Genomic DNA, 18,512 nt, shown 5'->3' with positions numbered 1-18,512 from the left:
CCTGGATGTGTTATTTAAAGACTACTTAATACAAACAGCAGCAACAACAAAAGAAAAAAAACTATCCAGTATACATTACTCCATGGCTATATTTATGACATAAGATTTTCTTTTTACTGGTGCATGGCACAGATAGGGCGTCTCTTGCAATAAAACCCACATTTGTCAAACTGTGAGGTGTGTGTGTGTGCGCGCGCGCATGTAGTGCAGTACACACATGCTCAGTTGTAATGAAAGCTTGGAAGCATAGACCGCCACGATGCATTCAAGATCACTCTAGACGAATATTACAAACGACCTGTTCTCTGTTTGCTAACCATCTAAACTGCCTTCATACCAAACGCTTCGCACCTTCAAAGTTTGAGCATTTATCCACCAACGCCATGTTATCGGACAGGATTTTTGCAAAGATCGCCAAGTATCCATGCATAAGTAATATTATTTCTCCAAAGCGCCCCACGTCTCTAGCCCACGACGTAACGCGAACAAGTTAACACGTTGCCCGAGTTACATTACGTCGTGGAGCTAGATATATTTCGTTTTGGAGAAATAATATTGAATACGCATGGACACTCAGGCATCTAAGAAATGTGATTCTGATAAGATAGTGGATAAAGGGGAGACTATCGAGTTGTAGATAGAGGCATTCGCAAGCTACAGCCTACCTTAGACGAGTAGCAAACAGGCAGCATGTTAACTTGTAAAGCTAATGTCTAAATTTAGCCAACACCTTACATTAACCTTTAGGGTAGACATTATTCATCCCGAAGAAAATAACGGATTCTTGTGAAACATACAAACAAACAAGCATAGGCTACGCTTTCTTAAATAGTTTAGAGAGTAATGTGTTCGTGGCTTACCTGAATTTCATTGTGGAATGCTTTTAGATGTCTTTTTAAATTCGTAGTGTTTTTTCCAGCGATTTTGTGACCGCATTTCTGCCCGTCTTTGTCTACCACACATTCGGTCTTGTTCTCCACTTCATTGTACAGAAAGTTTGCCCAAATGTCTTCTCTTCTCTTTCGTCCAAAGGTCCCCGGCTGGATGGTCATCTCTGCATAGTTTTAAATAATGCCGCGAGGGGGATGAGTAAACCTGTATCTACAGTCCCTAACTATACAAGCACGCCTACAGCAAAAAATAACGCGCCTAAAAGAGATGAAATAACGTCTCATTTCATTTTTGTCAACAAAAACTAAGACGTTTTAGCAACGTTTTTATTTCTTAAGCCACATTTCGTCTCGTTTTTATTCGTCATCTATATTGCATTATATATTTAATTATAGTTATCATCACAAGACCAACATTTACGTCTAGTCTCGTCTCGTTTTTGTCACATGATAAAGGTTCGTTGACGACAATATTTAGTCAAAATTTTCGTTGACGAAAGCAACACTAATGGCACGGGCTGACGTGGTTACCCCCGTTAGTAGCGTTGAAGCGCACGTACTATGGCACTCATTTGCTTTACAAAAATGTGTTTTACTTCAGTTAAATTCCATTGAGATTTCCTCCTTTTTTGAACAAACAAATACCTGAAATATAAAATAATTGACAGTGTGTATGAAAAAGGCTTTGGACAAAATGTCTTAACTATTGGACGAAATGATCGTTGGACGAAACGACCTGTATTCGTACTCGATGGTCAGTAGAAGCGTCTTCAGAAAAACCTGACACTTTTTAAATAACATAGGTCAAAACCACACACACATCTACCTTCTCTTTGTATCAAATCTTCGCTCGATCGTTCAAATCGAGGTAATACTGAAAAAATTCAACACTGTTTACAGACACGCTATCCGCAGCTGCCGTCCTAGTTGCTTTGTATATCCACCATCATGGCGGATACTCATGACATAGAACATTTTGATCACATGGTTGCAAGTCATCTATACCATGAGGAGAGAAAAAACAAAAATGGCGGAGCGTGTTGGTGAACCAACCGAGGACGAAATAAAAACTCTACTCGAACACACAAAAAAGAGAGAGAAAGAAACAATATGGAATGAAAGTATTTGATGGTAAGAACATATCTTTTCATTTTTCAAGAATTATTATAATTGCATTTTTCACAAATTGCTCCTGTCATTTCGCTGGCTTGTTTGCATCCGAAGCGGAAATTATTTTGTCGGACGTTTTGTATAAAGTTTTATTTGCAAAAAATAAAAATGCTCCACATTCACTGGATTTCTCAAAATCCAGTGAATGTGGATAGAATAAAACAGTTATTCCACTCAATCTCGTCGTACATGGATTACAGCCAAGTCGGTGCTAGGCACCTCATCAGCTCATGTATGACTCGATTTCATGGAATAACTGTTAATTATCTTTTTCACAGTGCAGTTTCCATCAAAAGGTGTGGTTTGAGAAGCCACACAACTTGTGTGTTCTCCATCAAGGCGGCACAGTGGTGTAGTGGTTGGCGCTGTCGCCTCACAGCAAGAAGGTCCAAGTTCGAGCCCCGTGGCCGGCGAGGGCCTTTCTGTGCGGAGTTTGCATGTTCTCCCCGTGTCCGCGTGGGTTTCCTCCGGGTGCTCCGGTTTCCCCCACAGTCCAAAGACATACAGGTTAGGTTAACTGGTGACTCTAAATTGAGCGTAGGTGTGAATGTGAGTGTGAATGGCTGTCTGTGTCTATGTGTCAGCCCTGTGATGACCTGGCGACTTGTCCAGGGTGTACCCCGCCTTTCACCCGTAGTCAGCTGGGATAGGCTCCAGCTTGCCTGTGACCCTGTAGAACAGGATAAAGCGGCTAGAAATAATGAGAATGAGGTCAGTTTCCATCAAATTCTGCGCTCTGATTGGCTGGCGACCGGGTCCGTATCCTACGATACGGACCCTGGTTACGGACCTCTGGTGAATCGCTCGTTCACAACAACAAACAACATAGTAGCAATTTTTGTCAACATTTATTTTTGCATTTCTCAGGAGAATAGCATTAATTTTACAGCATGGATAGCGATAACGACAGTGTTCACAGCGAAAGCGACTTTTACTACCCTGAGGAAGAAGAAATAAAAGAAAACATTTCAGGAGAAAGCTAAAAACCTGTAACTGTTGCTAACGCCGAGCAAAACCATGGCTGAATGACTCAGTTTTGTATAAATAGGGGACTACATAGGTGGCAAAATGTAGGGGTTTTTTTCCTGCCATGGAAGTGCACTTGTATACTGAGGAGGAAGCCATTTGCATTACAGCCGTGAATGAGGATTCAAAATGGCGGCCCGGCTCGGTTTTCCCTTTCGGGCGCTCTCGTTTTCTGTTAGAATTTGGTAAAGAAAAAAATTAATATATTATTTACCAGCTTAAGGTCGGCCCGTATGGTGAAATACCGTGACCTCGGCCTTGAATACTGACCTCGACCCAGAGGGCCTCGCTCAGTACTTTCAAGACCTCGGTCACGGTATTTCACCATACGGACCTCCCAGCTGGTAAATAACACATATTTCTTTCATATCGCCCAGCCGTATTTCCAACCCTATTTCCTGATCTCATTTCCTATTGGTCTTGCCATCCTGATCCAAAATCTAGGTCAACACTGGACTGGATGCTCAGGACTTTTTTTTTTTTTTTAACTGGATGCACAGGATTGCAAATGACAGACACCAAGCACGTCTCGACAAATTGACTACATTTACGTTAAAGGGATATTTTCTTTTTGACCAAATTATTCCTTTAACCAACAGAGCCACAGGGCTGCCCTCTGCCTGTATGTCATTAATAAGCGTGCACTTGTGTGTGATTGGGAATTTGTTTGAATGGGAGTGTAATCAATCAATCTCACCGTGTCATGGATATAATTCATTGCGTCTCGTACATCCTGAAACATACTTCTGAATGACATGAAAAGGTCACCGTGCTGAAATCCCTCCTGGCAGCTGCAGAGAGGACAGACAGACAGTTACAGTGGTGCTTGAAAGTTTGTGAACTTTAGAATTTTCTATATTTCTGCATAAATATGACCTAAAACATCATCAGATTTTCACACAAGTCCTAAAAGTAGATAAAGAGAACCCAGTTAAACAAATGAGACAAAAATATTATACTTGGTCATTTATTTATTGAGGAAAATTATCCAATATTACATATCTGTGAGTGGCAAAAGTATGTGAACCTTTGCTTTCAGTATCTGGTGTGACCCCCTTGTGCAGCAATAACTGCAACTAAACGTTTGCGGTAACTGTTGATCAGTCCTGCACACCGGCTTGGAGGAATTTTAGCCCGTTCCTCCGTACAGAACAGCTTCAACTCTGGGATGTTGGTGGGTTTCCTCACATGAACTGCTCGCTTCAGGTCCTTCCACAACATTTCCATTGGATTAAGGTCAGGACTTTGACTTGGCCATTCCAAAACATTTAACTTTATTCTTCTTTAACCATTCTTTGGTAGAACGACTTGTGTGCTAAGGGTCGCTGTCTTGCTGCATGACCCACCTTCTCTTGAGATTCAGTTCATGGACAGACGTCCTGACATTTTCCTTTAGAATTCGCTGGTATAATTGAGAATTCATTGTTCCATCGATGATGGCAAGCCGTCCTGGCCCAGATGCAGCAAAACAGGCCCAAACCATGATACTACCACCACCATGTTTCACAGACGGGATAAGGTTCTTATGCTGGAATGCAGTGTTTTCCTTTCTCCAAACATAACGCTTCTCATTTAAACCAAAAAGTTCTATTTTGGTCTCATCCGTCCACAAAACATTTTTCCAATAGCCTTCTGGCTTGTCCACGTGATCTTTAGCAAACTGCAGACGAGCAGCAATGTTCTTTGTGGAGAGCAGTGGCTTTCTCCTTGCAACCCTGCCATGCACACCATTGTTGTTCAGTGTTCTCCTGATGGTGGACTCATGTACATTAACATTAATTAATGTGAGAGAGGCCTTCAGTTGCTTAGAAGTTACCCTGGGGTCCTTTGTGACCTCGCCGACTATTACACACCTTGCTCTTGGAGTGATCTTTGTTGGTCGACCACTCCTGGGGAGGGTAACAATGGTCTTGAATTTCCTCCATTTGTACACAATCTGTCTGACTGTGGATTGGTGGAGTCCAAACTCTTTAGAGATGGTTTTGTAACCTTTTCCAGCCTGATGCGCATCAACAACGCTTTTTCTGAGGTCCTCAGAAATCTCCTTTGTTCGTGCCATGATACACTTCCACAAACGTGTTGTGAAGATCAGACTTTGATAGATCCCTGTTCTTTAAATAAAACAGGGCGCCCACTCACACCTGATTGTCATCCCATTGATTGAAAACACCTGACTCTAATTTCACCTTCAAATTAACTGCTAATCCTAGAGGTTCACATACTTTTGCCACTCGCAGATATGTAATATTGGATCATTTTCCTCAATAAGTAAATGACAGAGTATAATATTTTGTCATTTGTTTAACTGGGTTCTCTTTATCTACTTTGAGGACTTGTGTGAAAATCTGATGATGTTTTAGGTCATATTTATGCAGAAATATAGAAAATTCTAAAGGGTTCACAAACTTTCAAGCACCACTGTAGTTAGAGAAAGACAGCTTATGGTTCTAGATGTTATAGAAAACATCAAATTAAAAATACACCTTGAATTAATCCTACATATTAATTTAAGTGTTTTCAATGATCTCTGGAAACTAAGATGTTTGAGAGAAATGCTGGAATTGGTGCAAAAGGTGTTTTCTGTCCTACTCAAGCATCCTTCACTCACTTCTGGTATCTGGTGGTGTTGGTAAAGAAGTCCACGAGGCATGCGTACAGGTACGTCTCTGTTCGGAGAAAGGATTTATACAGTGAGAAGACAGACTTTTTTTTTTAAAATAATAACTACAGTGATATGCAAAAGTTTGGGCACCCCTAGTCAAAATTTCTGTTACTGTGAACAGTTCAGCAAGTTGAAGATGAAATGAACTCCAAAAGGCATAAAGTTAAAGATGACTCATTCCCTTTATATTTTAAGCAAAAAAAAATTATTTTCATCTTTTATATTTTCAAAATTACAAAAAAGGAAAAGGGCCCGAAGCAAAAAAGTTTGTGCACCCTGCATGGTTAGTACCTAGTAACACCCCCTTTGGCAAGTATCACAGCTTGTAAACACTTTTTGTAGCCAGCTAATAATCTTTCAGTTCTTACCTGGGGGATTTTCACACATTTGTCCTTGCAAAAGGCTTCCAGTTCTACAAGTTTCCTGGGCTGTCTTGCATGCACTGCTCTTTTGAGATCTATCCACAGATTTTCAATGATGTTTAGGTCAGGGGACTGTGAGGGCCAGGGCAAAACCTTCAGCTTGGGCTTCTTGAGGTATTCCATTGTAGATTCTGAGGTGTGTTTTGGATCACTGTCTTATTGTAGGACCCATCCTCTTTTTAACTTCAACTTTTTTACAGATGTGATGTTTGCTTCCAGAGTTTGCTGGTATTTATTCGAATCCATGCTTCCCTCGACCAATGAAATGTGCCCTGTGCCACTGGCTGCAACACAACCCCAGAGCATGATCGATCCACACCCATGCTTCAGAGTCGGAGAGGTGTTCTTTTCCTGGAATTTCACACCCTTTTTTCTCCAAACCTACCTTTGCACATTGTGGCCAAAAAGTTCTATTTTGATTTCATCAGTCCACAGGACTTGTTTCCAAAATGCATCAGGCTTATTTAGATGTTCATTTGCAAACTTCAGATGCTGAATTTTGTGGCTAGGACGCAGGAAAGGTTTTCTTTTGATGACTCTCCCATGAAGGTCATATTTGTTCAGGTGTCGCTGCATAGTAGAACAGTGCACCACCACTCCAGGGTCTGCTAAATCTTTCTGAAGGTCTTTTGCAGTCAAACAGGGGTTTTTATTTGCCTTTCTAGCAATCCAATGAGCAGTTCTTTCTGAAAGTTTTCTTCATCTTCCAGACCTCACCTTGATCTCCACCGTTTCTGTTAACTGCCATTTCTTAATAACATTACAATCTGAGGAAACAGCCACCTGAAAACACTTTGCTACGTTCTTGTAGCCTTCTCCTGCTTTGTGAGCATCAATTATTTTATTTTTCAGAATGCGAGGGAGTTGCTTAGAGGAGCCCATGGCTGTTGATTTTAGGGACAAATCTGAGGAGTCAGAATTGAATTTATACAGCTTTGAAATCTGCATCGTCTGACCTTTCCTAACGAAGAATTTGAACAAGCCAAAGCTCAATAAGCTAATTAAGGTCTGGAACCTTGGTACAAGTTACCTGAGAACTCAAATGTATTGGGGTGCCCAAACTTTCGCATGGTGTTCCTTTTCTTTTTTCACTCTCCAATTGTACAAAACAAAAATAATACACAAATATTGCAGAAAACGCTGAAAAGAAATGTCGTCTTTACCTTTATGCCTTTTGGTGATCAGTTCATCTTCTGCTCACTTAACTATTCACAGTAACAGACATTTTCAGTAAGGGTGCCCAAACTTTTGCATGCCACTGTAAAAATGTTCCTAAATTTAGTAATCGGTTTATTCAAAACAATCAGACCGTCATAAGACCACCAGATGTATTCAGGTGGCACATGGTAGTGTGTATACCACACTCACTCATACCAGCACCACACACACTAATATACCCTCACCGGCCACTTTAATAGGAACTTGTTCTTGAGTCTAAGAGTCCTGTTCTTTGTAGGAGTGGAACCCAATGTGTTTTTCTGTTGCATGCTGAGATGCTTTTCTGCTTACCACAGTTGTAAAGAGTGATATGAGTTACTATATCCTTCCTGGCAGCTCGAACTGCTCAATCTGTCTATTTTCATCTGACTTCTATCATCAACAAGGCGTTTGTTTCCACCCACAGAACTGTCCCTCACTCACTCAATGTTTTTTTTGTTTTTCGCACCATTCTGTTTGTGTAAACTCTCGAGATTGTTGTGTGTGAAAACCCCAGGAGATCAGATCAGCAGTTTCTGAAATACTCAAACCAGCAGTCCATCTGACTCGAACCAACACCCATGCGACAGTGAAAGAAAATCACACAAAAATTGAGATCACAATTTTTTTCCCATTCTGATGTTTGAACATTGTGAACATTAACTGAAGCTCTTGATTTGTATCTGCACGATTTGATGCATTGTGCTGCTGCTGCTGTTAAGGGACTGGCTGATTAGAGAACTGCATCAAATCGCTGCAGGTGGATGAGTGTTCCTAATAAAGTGGTCAGTGAGTGTACAGTATCATTTATTTGCTGAGATCCAACACCAGAATATCTGTTCAGCTGTGGTCCTATTCTGGTAAGTAAATATAATAAACTAGGCACTAGGTGTGCATGTCTATAATATTAATATTTTATATATATATATATATATATTTTATATCAGTTATTCCACAAAATCAAGTCGTACATGAGCTGATGAGGCGCGTAGCACCGAGTTGGCTATAAGCCATGTACGACGAGACTGAGTGGAACAACTGTTTTATTCTATCCACATTCACTGGATTTTGAGAAACAGAGCATTTTTACTTTTTGCAAATTCGATAAAAACTTTATACAAAACGTCCGACAAAATCATTTCCGCTTAGAATGTAAACAAACCGGTAAAACGACAGGAGCAATTTGTGAAAAATGCAATAATAATTCTTGGGGGGGAAAAAATGTTCTTACCATCAAATAATTTTATTCCATATTTTGTTGCTTTTTTTGGGTTTTACTTCTTCAGGGTTTTTTGGCGGTTGGCAAACCAACTTAAAAGTGCATTACCGCCACCAAATGGGCTGGAGTGTGGAACAGGAGATGGGGGGACACTTTTTTTTCCGTTTCTTTTAAAATACTCGATAACTAACAATTTTTGGGGTTTTGTTTTCCAATAAAGTTTTTAATTTCATCCTCGGTTGATTCAGCAACACGCTCCGCCATTTTGTTTTTCTCTACTCACGGTATATGAGCTGATATCCTCGTAGCAGAGTAGCCAATCAGAGCATGTGATTGCTCATATCCGGTGAATGTGGATAGAATATTTTATATACATTAGTGCTCATTTCACTACATACAAAAGGTTGTTGGTACCCGAGAGGTTAAAGAGTGTGTTGAGGATGTAGAATCGCTGTGTATCATCTCTCTGGATGAATCCGTTGGGGTAGTATTCCTGAATCTCCAACCTGCACATACACACGCGTCATTAAAAACCCAAGCATGAAGTTCTGTATATTGTATATAATATATATCTACACAATATTCCTCCGATATGTCTGGTTCAGTCCAACGTTTCTTCATTCCAGACTCTTAACCATAAAGGCTGATTTTCCAGAACACCCTGCTGATTGTAGTTAGCGGGCAGCTGATTTCTCTTTACTAATTTATGAGTCATTTGTCGGCTAATTCTGTCTGTACCGCTAAACAAAATGTACTGCTGATGATGCCATTCAAGATACATTTACCACAGAGACCAAAATCAAGATTTTTATTCATGGCTGTATACAGTGTAATGTTCTGTATAAGTCATGTTTACAGCTGCATTCCTATCCCAGTGTTAAAGAAAATCAGAATACGGGCTTGAATATTAAAAAGCTCAACATCTACACCTGAACTAAGACTTAAAATTAACACAAAAATACTCCAACATGATAAGATTCAAGTTTCTAATTCGAATCATAATTAATCATTTCAATAATATCACACACACACGCACGCACAAATCCCTGAGCAGCTCATTGGCTCCTGCACGGAAACTCGTCTAACGTTTCTTAACATTCAGTCGCATCTGATCTGACGCAGAGAGGATTATATGATGTAAAAACAGAGCAGCTGGACAACTTCAAACACTAGCATGTGTTCATGGTGATAATAAACCAGTCTGAAGCTTAACAACTGCTTATAGCGCTTTGTTCCAGGTTTAAGGCCCGGTCCCACAATACCGATAACTAACAATAACTAGAAATAAATGGGTCCCCTGCAGTTTATGTGGTCGGTGCTCACACCAGACTGATAACGATCCCTATAGCCCAGGCCTGGATTTATCCGTATTGGCGAGATTGCTTCTGGAGCCATTTTTCCAGGCCTAGACCTGACCCGATAAAACATCTGACCAATCAGGTAATTGTTTACTTGTGACATTGTCTGAGCATGTGCTATTTTTCCCCGGGCGTCTTTGTACATCCTTGTTGCATCATGAAGTCACGGAATACGGATTCACGGAAAATTTAAAAAATATATATAATACAAAAGTGTGGATCTGTTATTCACGGATATGTGATTATTTTACGTGAAATATCAATATTAAATGAATAAAATAAACATATAAATGCAGCTAAGACATTTTAATTATGAACTTCGGCAGTCCAAACATTTAATTGTTTTAGACTTCTTAACTTTTTTATCCGTGATGCATCATCCGTGTGAAATCAGTAACCGTCCGTGATGGATCCGTAAATTATTTGCATCCGTATTAAAATCCGTAACCACTCCATATTTTGTTTCCTTTTTTATTATATTTCCGTAATCCGTGACCTATCCGTATTATATCGGCCACTGGAGTGTGTGCATGGGTTGTTTTGAAGTCCAAGCTGTACAGTATGACCCGGAATAATGTGCTACTACATGGAAAAAAACTTCCATGACTGACTATTCCTAAGTTGCAGCATTTATTTCCCTGAGTGTCAGGACCAGGCGATGTTATAGTGGGGATTATAGTTGTGGTGTTTCTGCTCCAGACTGGAACTAAATTCAGGCAGAGGGAGAGTCAGAGTTATCGGTGTTGTGGGACCGGACCCTTAATCTGAGGAGATCTTTTCCACATGGCAGTATGTGCTTTAACGATGCAGTAAAGAATACATATGGGGAAATATAGCACAAAGACACACACACACACACACACAGAAATAAATTCACGCTAGAAATAAACTGAATGGCGCGTCTACATTCCTTCCCCGAGTTGTGGATTAACACAACTCCATTTTACTGCTCCGTATATCACTGAAGAACTTTCTTTAGATCAGGTTTTCCCACGAGCTCAGTACTAAAGACTGATGGGGATATTTTTTTATCATGAGGTATCAGAGCTGTTACTCATCCCATGTTCATTCAGCACACACTCGGCTCTCACTCACCCTTTCAGATAAACAAAGCCGTGTGTGCACACCAGGACGTTTCCATGCGAGTCCACCTTGAGCAGATTCCCGTAGGTCGTGTCAAACACTAAACCTCTGTAGAACGACAGGAAACACAATGAACGTGAAGGAGAATGGAAAGAGAGACAGATGATAAACTAAATAGATAAAATACTAAAATGAAAAAGACACACACTGATGCAAGACATTAACTGGATGTACAGATTTTACCCGGAATAAAGGCCTGTACTAAACCTTCCTTGTTTTTTTTTATTTTTTTTATTTAACATCATTATTCTGTCAGTGTGATGATATTTAAGTCTGGTTTTGCGTGGGTTTTTTTAATTTGTTTTTTTTATTTGTTAGCTCATCCAGCCGTCCAGCGTTGTCCACATTTCACAAAGATCGCTTCTTCTCTCTCAATTCTTCACCAATTTTGATTCTTTTTGGCAGGAAGGTAGGTCTGCCTGGGGTGCATATAGCTTCTACCCAATTTGCACAATTGCACTTAATAATGAAGATATGGAGTAATTAAGCCCAAATGAGCAGTTTCCACACAAATCGCTTCTTCTCCCTCAATTCTTCACCAATTTTGATTCTTTCTGGCATGAAGGTAGGGGGACCTAGGGTGCATATAACTTCTACCCAGATTTGCTTAATTACAATTATTAATGAAGTTATGGACTAATTAATGAGCAGTTCAACAAAAATTGCTTCTTCTCGGTCAATTCGTCGCCATTTTGAATTCTTTCTGGCAAATAGTTCAGTATTCCTAGGGTGGATATAGCTTTATATTTTATATATATATATATAGCTTGCAACATTTATTGCACAAGATGGTCCACTTTAGATAGTTCCTTCTGGACTAGATGGGGCTATGCTGTCATTGATGGTCACGTTATTCTTCAAACAGGCATCTGCACATGAACATTTAAGAAAGAAGAACCCTAGTTAGATCCATTACATTACTTTACATGACATAGCATTTAGTAGACGATCTTATCCAGACCGATGTACAACGAGTGCAAAAGTGCTGAACTTCTAGACAAGAAAGTTCTAGTGCCAACTGAACAAGTGACAGAATAATACTTAGTGTAATATTCTGTTGAAGTACCAACACTCAGCAAACAGCCAAGGAAACAAACCAACCAACCACACAAGGTACAGCTAAATACAGAACTCAAACAGCTAACCCCAGGCTAGACAGAATACAGCCTGGATTGGTCAAGACAATACCAATGCAGTTGGGAAGCAGGTGGGCAGGGAAGCAGGGGAGAGGTGCAGCCTGAAGAGGTGAGGCTACAGTCTGTGCTTGAAGGTGGTCAGGGAGTCGACAGTTCTAACCTCAATGGGAAGGTCATTCCACCAACAGGGAGCCAGGACAGACAGCAGTCTTGAGCGGGCTGGGTAAGAGCGGACAGGAAGAGGGGCCAGGCAACCGGTAGTAGCGGATCGTAAGGATCTGGCTGGCGTGGCGGGTCGGATCAGTCTCTGGAGGTATGCTGGACCTAACCCCTTGACAGCATGGTAAGCTAGCACCAGTGTCTTAAATTTGATACGAGCTGCAACAGGTAGCCAGTGAAGGGCAGCAAGCAGAGGGGTGACATGGGAAGAACGAGGGAGGCTGAATACCAGGCAAGCTGCAGCATTCTGGATGAGCTGCTGGAAGGCCAGCAAGGAGAGAGTTGCAGTAGTCCATGCAGGAGAGGATCCAAAAACAGATTATCATTTTTTTCACCAAACAGCTACTTTCAGCAGTCAAGGCAATGACTAGTTTGCCTAATAGCAGTTGTGTACATGTGACTATAAAATGTCAAACAGAGATCTCGCAGTACTGACCGTGTGGGGAACGTGGGGTCGTACGTGTAACGCAGCAGCTCGTGTGGATAGCCGATGGACACCAGTCTGTCTCTGAGCATCTCAAAACCCAGTCCTTCATATTCAGGAGATTTGTATTCTGCAGGAGAAAAAAAAAAAGAGTGGAGTCAGTCAGGGCAATGACAATCCCATACCATACCATCTGGCACAGGATCAAACACTGACATTCACATATTCATTCAGGAGGTGCTTTTAATTCAAGCTTGTAAACATGCATGTTTTAGCTCTAAAATTCCCACCAGGCTGAAGATTAGCAACTGCCTCCTACAATACATGTTTTCAAACTGCTGCTCGTGCTGCATCACAGGGCAGCGTAACACACTCAGTGAAAAGTGCTATCTACCCTCTTCTACATACTTTACATGACCTCACAAAGGCACACGATTGGCTAACGACACCGTGATTGACAGGGGAGAAAGGCTAGACCACGCCATCCATCCGACCCAGAAAGCATGACCGATTTCCCTCATGGCTCCCAGCGACGGATGGCTGTGGCACTGTCAAGATTTGATCTTGCAATCTCCCAATAATCATAGAGCAAATGCTTTTCTTTTGCACCACTTCCTCACCTAAGCTCACCTTCCTGAGGGCTGTGGAACATCTTAGGAATCAGGAACTGAATGATTGAAACCCTTAAAGAGCACACTCACCAGCAAGAGTGTAGTCCATGTCGAAGCCATAGCACTTGATTTTCTCCAGATTCACACTCTTGTTAACAAACACCCTGGAATTAAATCAGAAACAAAGGAAGTCTGTGGCCCAAGCTTTTTTTTTTAAAGAATAAAATATTTAGAGTTACATTAAGTAATGTTTTATATTAGCAGTGGGTGGTGTAACAGTGCAAATAAACCAAAGATAGATATAAATGTTGTAAATGTCATTTTTGAAAGAAAAAAAAAACTCTGTGTGTATCAAATAGTGGATATGATTAGATAAAATATACACTACCGTTCAAAAGTTTGGGGTCATTTTGAAATGTCCTTATTTTTGAAAGAAAAGCACTGTTCTTTTCAATGAAGATCACTTCAAACTAATCAGAAATCCACTCTATACATTGCTAATGTGGTAAATGACTATTCTAGCTGCAAATGTCTGGTTTTTGGTGCAATATCTCCATAGGTGTATAGAGGCCCATTTCCAGCAACTCTCACTCCAGTGTTCTAATGGTACAATGTGTTTGCTCATTGCCTCAGAAGGCTAATGGATGATTAGAAAACCCTTGTACAATCATGTTAGCACAGCTGAAAACTGTTGAGCTCTTTAGAGAAGCTATAAAACTGACCTTCCTTTGAGCAGATTGAGTTTCTGGAGCATCACATTTGTGGGGTCGATTAAATGCTCAAAATGGCCAGAAAAATGTCTTGACTATATTTTCTATTCATTTTACAACTTATGGTGGTAAATAAAAGTGTGACTTTTCATGGAAAACACAAAATTTTCTGGGTGACCCCAAACTTTTGAACGGTAGTGTATGTCCAAAAAAAAAAAAAAGCAGGAAAAGGAAGTCTCTCACTTGTGAAATGTCTTTAGCTTATAGATAACTAGCTAAATCAGCTAACTGACTCAGCTGTGTGTTTAGCTAGCTAGCTGTTTCACAGAGCATTTAAAAACTATGGTTTAGAAAACAAACCAAAAACTTATTGTTTTCTCATCTCATCTCATTATCTCAAGCCGCTTTATCCTGTTCTACAGGGTCGCAGGCAAGCTGGAGCCTATCCCAGCTGACTACGGGCGAAAGGCGGGGTACACCCCGGACAAGTCGCCAGGTCATCACAGGGCTGACACAGACACAGACAACCATTCACACTCACATTCACACCTACGCTCAATTTAGAGTCACCAGTTAACCTAACCTGCATGTCTTTGGACTGTGGGGGAAACCGGAGCACCCGGAGGAAACCCACGCGGACACGGGGAGAACATGCAAACTCCGCACAGAAAGGCCCTCGCCGGCCACGGGGCTCGAACCCGGACCTTCTTGCTGTGAGGCGACAGCGCTAACCACTACACCACCGCGCCGCCCAAAGCACAAGATAAGATGTGAAATTTAGAGGTCAGACGGAGAAGAGTAGCCAAGTTCATTAACATCAAAACAGTGCATGCTAACAAATAAACGCTATCATTTCTCACTGACTAGCTGTGTAATCTCAGTGCCAGGCTGAATACTGAAACTATTACTAATTTGTTGAAGTAAAATAAGGTAATTAGTTGAACATTATCTTCACACAGATACATACCTAGGAAAACTATTCAAAACATTGTGATTGTATTAATATACAACTGAAACTAGCATTAAACCTGACCAATGTCATCTATTGGTTAAAAAAAGTTCCTTTTTGTATATCCACCAGAATATGTACTGTCAGTTTCCAAAATATCATACTACATAATCACTGGGATCAACTGTCGCTCCAAAACATTTCCTCACTCCTATTATACATAGCGATAAATATTTAATGAAAAAGATTCCACAACTGTTTACACTGATTCTGCAAAGGCTGACACATCAAGCTCATTCTGCTCTCGTTAATGTGCGTCATACGGTATCAGAACGTTACAGCCATGTGGTACTTATCAGCAGCCACGCACATGGTGACGTCATGACAGCTCGCGTGAGATGAGTGTTTAAGCAACTGCGTCATCTCTGGAGGAGCACGTCGCTTCACGAGCTCATACACAAGCAACAGCATTACTTCATCTACAGTGCATCATTAGTCCATTTGACCAATCGCGTGACTGAAATTCAGAAGCAGAACTACGCAGACGGGTTTGGGTTTGGCATCCCAGACAGAGATTCACCAAGTTCTGATTAACTTTTATGCATGGCTGTTTCTCAAGATAAAAAAAGTGAGTATGTTTTATGATATTAGCAATTAGAGCATCTCTGTTAGACTGGAGTTAAAGATGGCGGACTCACAGCTTTGGCTCAGTTCATAGCATATAGAGTTACAGTTAATATTTTACCACACAGCTCCAGTGTCGTCAACCTGGCAAACTCAATCGGGCTGCACACTGTTGCTTGCACAAATTTGCAGAGGCAAATCTATTTCTCATGCTCAGGTTCAGATCCTACATTATAGCTGAGTTTGAACCTCATCCAAGCACAAAAACCCAACAGTGGCTCCGAACACTCCTTGGATTTGAATTTACAACCTTCTGGATGCCAGCAGGAAATTTTACCCTGTACCACACCTAGTGCCAGTGTAATGAAGATGAAACGCCTTCCTAGTACCATAAACACCATTATCAATTATTCACAGTTTTGCCAAGACACTGTTTTGACCACTGGACACATTTTGTGCTTATTCCAGATGAACTACCAGACTGGGTCAGAACATCACTAAATCCCAAACTGAGGCAACTGAGGCGTGAGCCAGGATGAAAAAATGAAAACGGAGAATGCAGGCAAATCATATGAAAATGTCTCAACATGCATCATATCAAAGAAAAATCGATTCCCAGAGTTGAACGTTTTACTTCCTTACATTCTGAGTAATGTTAATAACCTTCTTGAATGTGTAGTGGAAAATTCTTCATATTCACACTACATGACTGTTTAACTGTGATCGGCATTAAGCACTATATTATTCATGAATAAATATTAAAACATTAGAGATAAAAAATGCAATAAATACTAACAAAAGTGTAACGAATCGCATGCTGTACATTGCTGCCATTTCCTAAGGATATTGTAAGCACATCATAAAACAATATGACTAATAACATTTGAAAAAATATTTTATTTACACACACACATATAAAAAACAGTAGTGCCAGGTTTCATTTAATACTACCGTTTTGTGCAAATGTTTTGTTTTTCATTACTGTATACCTACTTTTGCAGCCATATATATATATATATATATATACACACACACACACACACATAGGGCTGCAAAAGCAGGTATACAGTAATGAAAAATAAAACATTTGCACAAAACGGTAGTATTAAATGAAACCTAGCACCACTATTATAATACTGGGAATACTGGAATAATCCTTACTGTATACCTACTTTTGCAGCCCCCTGTGTGTGTGTGTGTGTGTGTGTGTGTGTGTATGTATGTGTTATATATACATACACACACACACACACCTTTCTGTTGTAGGGTTCTACATAAAACTTTTAAGGATTCACAAAATGGAGAATACATCAGGGTTCTAGATCCAGCCTTTTTGTTGTTCTAATAGTGTGTTTACAGTACATTTTATTGAATCATGGCTGAATCTTACAGGGTGTGCAAAAATCAAAATTTAATAAGAGTTCAGAAAAAAAAATCAATAAATAAAAGAATCAATATTAATAATTAATATTTAAAAAATTGATACTATATAATAAATAAAATAAATAAAAATCAATACTAATAAATAAAAGATGTTTTAAATAGCATGCAAAACAAAATCAAAGAAAAAATAAGACAGACAACAACTACAGAATTCCTAAAATACACTATTGGGTGAGAAACAGTTCAGTCCAGAGCTATAAATAATAATAATAATAATAATAATAATAATAAAATTGTAAGGTATAATAAAGATGAGTGGGGTAGATATGTTTATCTCCCTGTCATTTTCCCCTCTCCAATTAACTCACACCATGATGCGTGCACAGACAGACAGACAGACAGACACCTGGTCTCTTCCTCACCTGTACTGTAGTTCTCCTTTCCCCGCGTGCGCGTCCTCGCGCTCGCCCCCGTGTCCATCCATGCCGCAGTGTCTCCGGTGTGTCTCCGGTGTGTCTCTGTCCCCCTCAGCTCCACGAGTTAAACCGAAGCTTCCCGTTTACATCACGCCCATCTGAGTGCTTGCGGTGCGCACGAGCGTCTGCGTGAAGGGGCCCCTGAGCACGCGACGAGCCCCGGGCCACACCCACTGGCATGGCGTCACGCAGGAATGAGCGTGTGTACTATAACGGAATCCCACCCTCCTCCTCCTCCTCCTCATCATCATCATAACATTTCAGAGAAATAGTGATAAACTCCTCTCCAGGGGTCAGTAATAATAATAATAATAATAATAATAATAATAATAATAATAATAGCTGGTATCCGGTTGCTCAGTTCTCACACCCAATGAATGCATGAATACACATAGCAGAATTGGACAATACCTTCACTGGAAATATGCCAACACTATAGCCTTCCATCAGCTGATAATGGTACAAGCACAAACCCCCACCAGTCGTAGAAAATGAGCAAGCTCCTATTTTATGGGATTTGAGCAAAAACACTGATGGAACCATACAAGCAAATAGACCAGACATCATAGTTAAGAACCATAAAGGAAAAACTTGCCTGTTGTTTGAGATAACAGTATCTACAGATAGAAATGTTTCTGTGAAAGAATTTGAAAAACTATCAAAGACCTACAGATCAAAAGAGAAAGAATGTGGCACCTTCAGACCATACAGTGGTGCTTGAAAGTTTGTGAACCCTTTAGAATTTTCTATATTTCTGCATAAATATGACCTAAAACATCATCAGATTTTCACACAAGTCCTAAAAGTATATAAAGGGAACCCAGTTAAACAAATGAGACAAAAATATTATACTTGGTCATTTATTTATTGAGGAAAATTATCCAATATTGCAT

The 18,512-nt window shown here is 40.2% G+C and overlaps 1 protein-coding gene across 1 annotated transcript in view; it reads right to left on the bottom strand.

Annotated features, from left to right (window-relative positions):
- Positions 1-17,728, bottom strand: part of nt5c2l1 (5'-nucleotidase, cytosolic II, like 1) — a 31,302-nt gene extending 13,574 nt beyond the window's left edge. Inside the window, 7 exon segments of the mRNA XM_060908294.1 lie at positions 3,784-3,877; positions 5,695-5,752; positions 9,001-9,092; positions 11,040-11,135; positions 12,879-12,996; positions 13,568-13,641; positions 17,566-17,728. Coding sequence (XP_060764277.1) covers positions 3,784-3,877; positions 5,695-5,752; positions 9,001-9,092; positions 11,040-11,135; positions 12,879-12,996; positions 13,568-13,641; positions 17,566-17,627 — 594 coding nt within the window. The 5' untranslated portion in view covers positions 17,628-17,728.
- Between the last annotated feature and the right edge of the window lie 784 nt (positions 17,729-18,512).

Source organism: Neoarius graeffei, chromosome 25 (assembly GCF_027579695.1).
Source record: "Neoarius graeffei isolate fNeoGra1 chromosome 25, fNeoGra1.pri, whole genome shotgun sequence".
Taxonomy (NCBI): Eukaryota; Metazoa; Chordata; class Actinopteri; order Siluriformes; family Ariidae; genus Neoarius; species Neoarius graeffei.
The sequence above is the reverse complement of the archived record's forward strand: the minus strand, read 5'-3'. Positions and strand labels throughout refer to the sequence as shown.